The sequence below is a fragment of the Lupinus angustifolius genome, chromosome LG01 (assembly GCF_001865875.1).
Source record: "Lupinus angustifolius cultivar Tanjil chromosome LG01, LupAngTanjil_v1.0, whole genome shotgun sequence".
NCBI lineage: Eukaryota > Viridiplantae > Streptophyta > Magnoliopsida > Fabales > Fabaceae > Lupinus > Lupinus angustifolius.
In genome coordinates this window covers 34,180,249-34,191,331 of record NC_032009.1, presented here as the reverse complement: position 1 = coordinate 34,191,331, position 11,083 = coordinate 34,180,249, and the positions used below count along the sequence as shown (strand labels likewise).

Here is an 11,083-nt window from a genome sequence, read left to right as displayed (position 1 = left end):
TTAAAACAAAAAAATGATTAGAATTAAATCAAATATATTAATGACAAACAATTCGTTTAGGTGTTGCATATTAGTTTCCTAATAAAGAGGCACTCAATTTTGAGTTTTATGCATGAGAAAAAATCTTTGAGAGCTCGCTTTAGTGTGCTAAATCTTTCTGCTCAGATTAATTGTCCATTGTGAAAATTACTTATGGTTAGGAAAAGGAAAATAAACCTATTATATATCTAATGATGAATGAGTTGGGCAAGATGAACTTAATCTATTATCCTTTAACTATAATTTTCAAGTTAAAATGACAAGCCTAAAATTAAAGATTTATCATTGCATAAGACTAGAAGCTTAAAATGAACTTTGAATATTGAGCAAGTGCACCAAATTTATAAGCTATTTTGTTTAAGAATGTTTGTGAACTTTAGCTGTGTCTCCTGCCAAAGTTCGGAGATGGGTTCATGGCAATGGCGGCAGTGGTGGCGGTCGGAAGAAGTGAGGTTTAAGTTTCAAAATTTTGCAAATAGGGACCTAAAATCTGCAAATAAACACATTAAGTGACTAGGTAGTCCAAACCAGGCATCATAAACACATTAATATTAATGTATGATGACAGCAAAACTATCTTCACTCCCGTCTTTGTCATTCATAAAAATGAGAAAAATGACAATTTTTACCAGTTTCTGCCTGCTATTATTAATGAATGGTATCTGTCAATTGTCATACAAAATTTCAGAAACAAACAACATACATGCTTGTCTGTTATAATCCAAAAATGGATAGAAAAACTACTTGATCCCTATTTCTACTGTCAAAGGCTATGAACCCAACTAGCTCCCTCAAAATTCCAAGGTTCATCTGTTTGAAGGTGGATTTGTGACCAGCTACTCTTCCTTCCACTTGTTAACATATCTGAGGAAAGCATTGGCAGGGTTTTGCTGAGGTGGAGCTCGAACACGAGTAGACCTTCGAACCACAGACTCATCTGCTTCAACCTTGTGCATCAAATCCTTCGATTTTTTCTGGAGTTCCGAGCTGTAAACATACAATGAAAAAAAAAAGAAATAGCGAATTACTAAAGTGAACCTTGGAGCAGCTTTCATATTTCACTTTGTTCCAAAAGCTATTAAAAAATAATGTCTGTTAAATAAACTACTACCAACTATTGCTACTAGAAGTAAAAGTAATTCAAACAATAACAAAATCTAAATAATATTTTCTTCTGTCCCTCTCTGCATTTACCTTAGCTTTGTTAATTCTCCTCTCCACCGTTTTTCTCTCAATTGCACATATGTACATGTTTAACAGACTAGTACTTATTTAAGGATAGTAAGTTTGTGTCACTCTATAAGAAAAGAAACAACAATGACTGCAAGCAAGTTATTTATAGCATCATGGTAACTTCATATTTATAGTACATCATATTTCACTTCAGCCATAGCTAACAACTCCAGAACACTGATTAACCCAACTTACCTCCTTTTACACAAGGAGACTGCTAAAACCAACTTCATATTTAACTTCCTTTAATTTCACAGGGCATGTAAGAAAGGAAAAAGGCTATGAAGGTATTCCACGCATGTCATACATTGAAAAGCAATTCTAACTCACCATAAACTATTATAACATATTCCCAATTGTTTTTGTAGTGCCCTTTCCCGCTCACCCTTGCAATTCAGTGAACCCATCAATGCGTCAACCTATTGAAGCACGCCAAACAGAAAATTAGAGAAGTTTATGCAGAAAATGTAAATATAGCAGCGGATCTTCATACTAGTACCTCTTCCTTGCTGCTGTAGTATCCCCACTCCTTGGAATCAGAACTTTCAACAAATATCCTCCAATCACGGGGGAACCACCAATACCTATTATAATCTCTGTCCTTGCCTAATGGGCTTCTACTAATTAATCGTTTCTCCATCTCCCGTTCATAATATGCTCTCTGTTATAAGAAACAATGTCAATAACAAATAATGAAAAAAACAGGCAACAATTTAAGCAGGGAGATAGGCATCACCCTCTGTTCTACACTATTCTTCTCTGATGGATCCTTGTCATCCTTCAATTGTTGCTGTAATTTCTTACTGGATACTTCTTTACCATTTTCGGCTGGTTCTTCCAGCTCTGAAGTCAGCTTCTTCTGTATCTTTTTTGAAGCTGGATTTGAATGTTTGATCCCACTGCATATTAATTTTTAAAAGAAAAAAAAGTGAAATGCAATAACCAACAAACAGAAAACTTATTTGCAGATATACATACAGTTAAGGCAGAAACAGCACCCGAGATCTAACCTTCTACCCGGTGTATCATTCCTAGATGGTTTGATCTCTCCCATGTCTCCATTCTGCATAATGTGATTATTATTTGTTGAGACACTTGCACTGTTTAGATGATGCCCATCCACAACTCCATTGCTTTCTGGCTCAGCTTTCAACTGTTCCTTTTCTTTTCTTCTTTTCCTACCATCTTCCAGTGCTTCTTCCCTTCTAGAGGCTCCAAGTGCCTGTCGCTGTTCAATAAGCTCATCCATTCTTTTCCTGAAAATTCCTGTTTCAAGGACTCGATCAACCAATACTGATAGGATTTCTAATTTAGCATTGACATCTAAAAAGCCATATCGTCCCCGTTTAATGGTTGCTTCAAATTGGCGTAGTCCAGGAATATTGATCATTTCCATAAAATCGGATAAATACTCTGACCAATTAATCATTGTAATCTGAAAATAAAAATGAACTAGATATTAACATATCAAAAACAATAATGGGATAATAAGTTAGGAAAGATTACTAAATAGGAAGGAGAAAGATCTAATTGGATTATCTCACAAAATATGGACAATAATCCATAATCGCATTAACAAAAATAATATATTGACATGGTAACCTTATGCTTCGGTCGTCGTTTCCTTAAGAATGTAGAGTATTCTCCGTCATCATTGATGAGAACCCGAAAGAGTGCTGCATGAGATTCCACAAGGAGAACCACATTGCTTTCCCTGTGGCGTATTGCATTTTCAAAATCCTCTAGAGAGTACGGGCACAAATTCAACAGTTTAGCAAAAGAAGTACAAAAATCCCAAATCTTTAAGAGATCTCCTACACAATCCATTGAAACATTAAAGTCTCTCAAAGGAGAAGGACGGGCAGTGAAAACAGGATCATCTGGGCCAGGCTTCACCAATAGATCATCAATTGGATATTTGACTGGCTCGTCTATGTGTTGGCAATTTTCTGCAAAAATTGAGATAGCAACAATAATTTAGATAAAGTAAAATCATAAGGGTTTTAATCTATGCGGAAGTTGTGTGATGCAATACAAATTTATTAAACAGTATTAATTTCTAAATCAAGAGAGAAAATGTTTTCTAGTTAGAGACGCAACGAGATGCATCTCCAATCCTCTGCACAACAGACCACCCCATTCCAACAAAAAAGAGAATGAGAGAAAGATAAGAGAAAAATGAATTTTAGAACTCAAGGGAAATCAAAATATATTCTACCAAGAAACAAAATTATCCAAACAACTGCATAACAAACAAACATGCAGCCACAAATCATTTCAATCTTGAACTCTACCTTCCTCTTGGGTAGAACCATCCAAGTGATCTAACTTCTTCCTTTTGTTGCTGGTTTCAGTTTCCTCCATTGATTCCTAAACATGATAAAATTGAGACAGAAAAATAACATCATAAAATTAATTAATTAATTAATTAAAGTAGTACATAATACCATATGTGCTGTGTTCATGTCTTGTTACCAGTTATCGACAGCCGACCACAGTGTGTAGCGGCCGACCTCAAAACCTTAACTCTATAGCACGGTAGCTGCCACACTGAGGGCCCGGTCGCTGGTTTTATAGGGAGGAGGGAGCACAAACCCTAGAATTTGGGATTTCTGAAAAAGTGGTTGTCACGTCATTTTAGCCTATGTCACCGTTATGCAGCCAACGTTTGCTTGCCAACTAAGTGACATGAATGATGTGGTACTCCATTTGCCACATCATCCTTAACAATGACAGTGTGACAGTAAGGGCTAAGAACGTTTTTTGTAACTTTTTCCGATGCAAACCAAACAAAAAAACTTGGTTGGGACTATAAAACCAAAAGTAGCCATATATGTAGGGACTAAAAACTTATTATATATAATTGTTTAAGAATATATAAATATACAATATTTTAAAATAATGGGTTTATATACCAAAAATCTTTGGCCTTTTTAAATATTAATTATGAATGAATGATAAATTGGTATTAGTGAAGAAGTATTTCAAACACTAATGATGCATTATGTTTTTTCAGGTATTCAATTTATTATGTTTTCTATGATCTTAACTACAGTGTCACATCTTAGTCCTTTTACAAAATAGTTTTTTTTTCTGTGGGCACTGGCTTAGGGTTAGGCCCCTATGTTTAAAAGTCATAAGTGGAAGAGCTCCACATCATAAAGTCAAACAGCTTTGGAGGAGTTGAACAGTCAGTGACAACTGGGTGTTGTTGCCTTGCCTCTGGGCTCTGTGAAGGGAACAGCGGGGAAAAGGAAGAGAAACCACACAAAACAACAGCCACAACACACAGTGGCTGTGATTGGATGTGATAGAGGTCACGCTGAACCACTCCACAAAACAGCAGCATGAGAGCGCATAATTGATAACTATCACTATTACCACCTAATTTACCAACAATAATAATTTTGTTTTATAGCAAAGTAAGGAAACTGAAACTATCATATCTCCCTGTATGTACCTCATTTTTTCTTTTCTTGGAGCAGGTTAAAATTCCATTTTTTATGAAAATTCTTCCTTGTAACTCCTTAGGAATGTCGGTTGAGATTCCATGTTTTTGTGCCAATTCTTCGTGTAAAACCCAAGGGGCGTTCCGATATGTGGATTCCCGGATAAAAGACTTCAAAATATTTCTACTAAAAAGAGGCTTCTTTTGCACCAAGTCTTCCGCATTGACATCCGCTTTTTCAGTTATATTCTTGTCCTTGTTGAGCCACGCTACCTCATAACAGCATTTGTCAACTCCCTCCTGGATGACTTTCAATATTTTGCATGGATACGGTCCATCATCCTTTTTCACAAACAGTTCAGCACCCACAAATAAATGTCCCAGCAATTTTTCATTAATAGAATCAGCGAGAACCTTCAAAGGGAGCATACCTACAAAAATAAAGAGATCACTTAGCAGTGCTAGACAAAATGAAATATAATGCAGGCGTGTTGATGAAAAGCAAAGTAATACTATAACCCAACTCTAAATATGTATGAGTACTGTTAAACAGGCATATCTTTCATAGCTTCAAGTTTCTCATAAACATTCCCAGGTTCTTTAATTAATCTCCCGGTCAACTATTTACAAAACACGTTTAAGAAGTCTAACTCCATAAAAGTTGTGTCCATTACTTAACGGCTTCAATTTGATATCTGAAACAGCAAGTGCTGCCAGCATTATTACTCTATCACAACATAATGAATGAGCATATATGATATAATATACTACTAAATGAAAACAGAAAACTTAATTTGAATCCTTTTGTAAACACGACAATCACAAACCCAGACAACAAAGGAACCCTGAATACCAGTGCAGCATAGAAGTCCAAAGCTACCTTTATTTTCTTTCAAATGCCATTACTAGATCAAAACAGAATCACATTTTGGCTCAATCATTCAAGTAAGTGTCATACATGATGCACTTCTCAAGCTCCTTCATATCACTAGTCCAGTAGTGGCATTAAAACTAAACATCATTATCCATCCATATAAAGATGCACTTTTAAGCTCCTTACTTTGTAAAACACACATTTATATATATATATAGGGTGTGACTCAAGTGAGAACAATTTTTATATAAAAACTGTGAGAACAATAAATTTGAGTCTTACAACTAATCATGAATGATTAGGATTAAAAGTTAGTTATTGATCACATGATAGTCACATGCATGTATCTTTTAATCTTGACTGCTCAAATAAGATCCAATTGTTCATATTAACTTTTCTCATTTCTCACAATAGTGCATTGTTCTCATTTGAATCGCTCCCTATATATATAGGGTGTAACTCAAGTGAGATCAGTTCTCATATAAAAATTGTGAGAACAATAAATCTAGGCATTACAGTCATGCATGGATGATTAGGATTAAAAGTTAGTTATTTGTCACATGATCACTTCTTTGAATCTTAATTGTTCAAATAAGATTTAATTTTTCTCATTTCTCACAATAACAAGTGTTCTCACCCAAATGTTCTTATATGAATATAAAATAATAAAATTCAACAAATTTATACTATCATACAACATTGGAATTATCCATTACTCATTCATAACAAAAGGAAATCTATCTATAGAAATCCCTAAAGAAAAAGAAAGAAAAAAACAGATGCATAATTGATTTAACAAATATTTCTTCATCTCGGAATAAAGTAGATCTTACTGTACTGAATAATCTTTAGAGCAAATGTCATTAATTCTTTAGGAAACTGTTTAACTTTCTCAGTGGCATTTTGTTCTGACACCAAAGCCTCTTCATAAGTCAAGCTAGTTTTTCCAGAGACTTTACACGTCCAAATCCTCTGGCGATATAGATTTAAATGGTTCAAGTATTCACTACTTCATGTTAAGGCCAACCAAACATTATCCTCTCCTTGCTAGGATCAAGTAATGAATGCCAAAGACATACATTGTCAATGAACTTTCCAACAGCTATTCCAAAATGCTAAATAAGACAAACTAATATAACTTTTTAGCCACTCGAAGTTAAAAATAATTAAAATTAAATAAAACAACAAAAGTAGATTACTACAAAGGATACTGATAATCTCGAAATATTTCCTTTGTAAATCGAATTTGGTAAACCAGCTCATCTGGCTTCAAATCCTTTGGTGGATCAACCAAAGTAAAAGGCTTTCTCCTTAAAAGAGGCATTGAGAAAGAACCTCAGTTCCTGTCAAACAGAGACAAGCACCCTGCATTGATAATATAACAGAACAGAAACCTCTCAGCAGTGTGACCATATAGTTCCTGAACATGCCAATTGCTATAAGCAACCACAACACATAAGAAACTAAAATTAGAATTCACGTATCCTATAGTTAATTTAGCTGGGTGAATTTTATCATATCGAAAAACATAAAATCTATTTATTTTTTGACATTAAAAACGGAAAATGTCATCACTGTATTCTATTTGCTCAACTTCATCAATCACCGGAAGCACGGATATGACAGCCCACGGAACAAAGAAGATATGACAACTCGTAACGGGGATATGACAAATTTAAAAACTATAGGGCACAATGCAGCTATAATAAGGTCAACATAAAAGCACAAGTCTTGGAGAGATGATGTTTTAAATTTAGCATAAGACATTGTAAATATAGTCAAATGCTAACATTTATCTAACTATTGGGGCATTTCCATCTAAAATAGTATAGAAAATATATAAAGTTATAGGATACAATTTAGAAGATGTCCGAAAATACCCCTGACTATTTTGAAGTGTATATGCTTTCATAATCCAATTTAACCCAATATAAGTAGACACAGCTTTCATAAGCTCATGCCATTCAAATTCATTAATCAAAAGCAACGTGTGTGTGATGTAGAGAAACCCTAACTCATTCTCATGAACAAAATATGAAAAGTCACTGACAAACCAACCCATGCAGATTTTTAGTGCAGAATTGAAAAACACCATCAATCTAAAATCAAAACACAACTAAAAATGCATACAAAGGTTTATACGAAAACCCCAAAACATTCATTCCCAACACCCAATAAGCAAAAACAAAGAAAGACGTTTTTTTTATCAAATGCACATGCAATACCCTACATTGAATATCAAAACACCCAACAATGAAAATGAAACCCTAGAATTCGTCATTTTCGAGATCTCAGAACAAAAACAGTTGCATACCGATTCACGCAAACGCCAAAGCATTAAACGCGGCACCAATTGTCGTAAAATCGAAACACAACGAAAGGAACAACGTAGAAACACAACATTAACGCTAAAAAACAAAAGGGGGAACGAGAAAATGAGAAATCGGTGGAGACGGCGTAAAAAACATGGGTTCCCGCCAGAACAGAATTAGAAAAAGTTAAATAAAAATATAATATAATATAATATAAATTAAAGAAAAGGAAGTTAAAAATTGCAGTGAGAAAGAGTAGTTACAGTGAAGAAGGTTAGTAAATGTTGGAAGCAGAGAATGTGAGAGAGAAGAGAATAGAGAACAGGTGTGTGTGGTGAGTCTTCGTTTTTTTGTATTCTGAGGTTTACAAGCCTAACAAGTTTCTCTCCTTTTTTATTTTTCTCCCTTCTTCTAGGAAAAAACGCACGCATTTTTTTAATGTTGTTTAAGAACTATAATGATTTTTTTCATACTACCAATTATATACTCTCATATCTTTTGGAAACATAATTAATCTTTGTCAGGGTTTAATTTTTCCTAATAAATATCAATTTCAAAAATTAAATCATTAATTTTAGAGGATGTAGTGGACCTTACATTACTAAATGTATTGGTGGTTAAGAATGAGAATATGTGAATATGTTTACATATTCTTTTAGGTGAATAGTGTATAATTGGTATATAGTTGCATTTTCATTTACTTTAAACATATTGTCCTACTAGACTTTAATATGATAGGCAATGTTGTTAAATTAAGGTAGGTATTTGCTTGGTCAAAGTTTTGAGTCATTGGTTAAATTAGTTGGTTATTTATTTGACCAATTGACTTGGTTTATATTACAAAATCTACTAAATTGATATATAACATTATTTAATAATATTTTATAGCAAATATATAAATTTATTACTACACAATTATTTGATTAAATCATTAAATAATCAACAATAAAGATTTTACTATAAAAAATGTCATAAATAAATTAAATACATATATTAGACTTTAATCTCAACAAAGACACAACTAAGTTTTATCCAATATAAGTTGATAAATAATAACTACAATTATAATAATGATAATAAGTATACTTACAAATGAGTTAAAACCAAATTATTTTATTCTCAAAATTATGTTTTTTTTATGTTTTTTAAAAACTAATTGAACTAATTCATACAGATTTTAGTATATAATCAATCGAAAGAATGATTCGAATCGGTCAAATACCTCATTCATAGTCGGACCAGGAACCTAAATCGAGTTTAATATTTCTTATATTAAAATAATACATTGTAAAAAAAAATTTATTATCAATATATACATATTAAACCTTTTTTTTATAACCCACCGCACATAACTTGTGTGCTGTTTGCTAGATATATGATAATGAGAACCAAAGGAGTTATTTAGCTTTTGATAAATTATATTGTTAAGTAATTTACTAAATGTAGGTACTTTTATTTTCTCACTTTATAGATAATCTTACCTAATAGTAAATATTTTCTTTAAACTTTATGTGAAAAATATTGACTTTGTGATATAAAAATCTTATTCTCATTTTTTATCTTGTTATTTGAGTTTGCAACACATATTGATTAATGAAATCCAATCTAGTGGATCCACTTTTTGGTATTAGAAGTGTCGTGTCTTCATTAGCATTTTGATCTTATGGCCTCTACCCTTATTATAAAGACTAGCTATAGAATATTATTGGGTGAGATGAATATAAGTTAGGACTTATGAGTATTGATTACTTGTTATTTGTATCCTTTTTTTATGGTGTAACAAATATGGATTATTTTTTACTATTGATTGTATTTGTTGAGTCTGTATTTTTTATGCACAGGTTTGGAAAAAGGAGTAAAACTTTAAATCCATAAATTGGTTTTGTTTATAAATCACAAGTCTTCAGATTTTTTATGTCTGATATTGCAGGCTACATACTAGTGCGATCATGTATTTCTCATTATTATGCATTTTTGAATTTTGAGTTATTATTTTGGGCTTGCTTTTTCTAGCTACATGATAGTAGTCTTACAATTATATTGGGTTATATTAAATAGGACAATACCTGAAGACCTTTTTTTAATTATTTTCTCATAGGAAAACATGGATTTCAATTTGAAAGATAATATATCATTTTTACTAAATCGTCTTACAAATATTGCTATCTATTATAAAGTGACATATATCATAAAATGATATTTTGTTTATTAACGATTGATATACAAATGAAATATAATACTTTCTTATGAATATGAGAATTTAATAGGAAAATATATTGTTAGTCTTTGAATTTTCAAATTCTCCCTTCATATCCTTAAAGAATTTGTGAATAATTAAATATCATTAATACTAGGTACATTTGAAGTGATAATTGTATCATTACAAGAATCACTTGTTATAATTTAATTTTGTTAGAGAAACTCATTACAATGTAATAATAAAATAAGTGCAAATTATAAACATGATTTATTACTTAGCATGTTCAACTAAAAATACAGGCAAATAATATGTAATTAAATTAGTCAAAATAGTCAAACTATATTATATATATCAAAACTAGTTTGTGTATAAAAAAAATTCATAATTTTTAAAACAACACTAAAATATTTTAAATCTTGAATGTCATAGTTGTTTGTATTTCAATATAATAATTTAATTATATGTTTAAATAATAATAGTTATAATTTATTTGGAAAGTTCGATTCACGGTTTTGGAAAGTTTGGAATTGTTCAAATCGAACTGCACATTAAATTTATTTTTTATTTATATTTTGATGGTTAAGATTTAAAGTTAAGAGATAAAATATGATAATAATTTAACACTATTAATACATATATGCTATAAATAAGAGGCAAATAGAAAAAATAAATTAATAAACAAACCTAAATATCTATTATCTCTACTATTCATTGAGAACATAGAAAGAAAACTAAAAAACTAGTGTACATTGTCTCACTATCTAGGTGATGATATAGACTAGTAGGTGCCACTATTGGACTAAAGAATTGATACTAATTTTGTCATTCTTAAATTTTATTAGACATTGCCGAAGATTTTGTGAACTAAAATTTCAAGTTTGTAGTATGTTGAGTTGTTGAATTATTATTGTTTTACTAAAAAGAGTATTGAATTAATATTAAATAATATGTTTAGTATTCACTTAGTTGACTCTATA

The 11,083-nt window shown here is 31.6% G+C and overlaps 1 protein-coding gene across 4 annotated transcripts; it reads right to left on the bottom strand.

The window, feature by feature from the left end:
- On the bottom strand, positions 599-8,297 carry LOC109361917 (DDT domain-containing protein DDB_G0282237-like). Of its 4 annotated transcripts, none has more exons than XM_019607451.1 (11): positions 8,170-8,297; positions 6,806-6,959; positions 6,428-6,600; positions 4,733-5,151; positions 3,567-3,642; positions 2,875-3,221; positions 2,283-2,707; positions 2,009-2,171; positions 1,772-1,933; positions 1,603-1,691; positions 599-1,026 (listed from the first exon to the last, which is right to left on the bottom strand). In XM_019607451.1, exons 2-11 carry the CDS (start codon positions 6,916-6,918, stop codon positions 876-878), a joined length of 2,118 nt encoding a protein of 705 aa, XP_019462996.1. In that variant the 5' UTR covers positions 6,919-6,959; positions 8,170-8,297; the 3' UTR covers positions 599-875. The 4 variants fall into 4 exon arrangements, with proteins under 4 accessions (XP_019462996.1, XP_019462989.1, XP_019463001.1 ...); XM_019607444.1 differs by having other exon boundaries at positions 6,806-6,937; positions 8,170-8,296; XM_019607456.1 differs by lacking the exon at positions 8,170-8,297 and adding an exon at positions 7,909-8,082.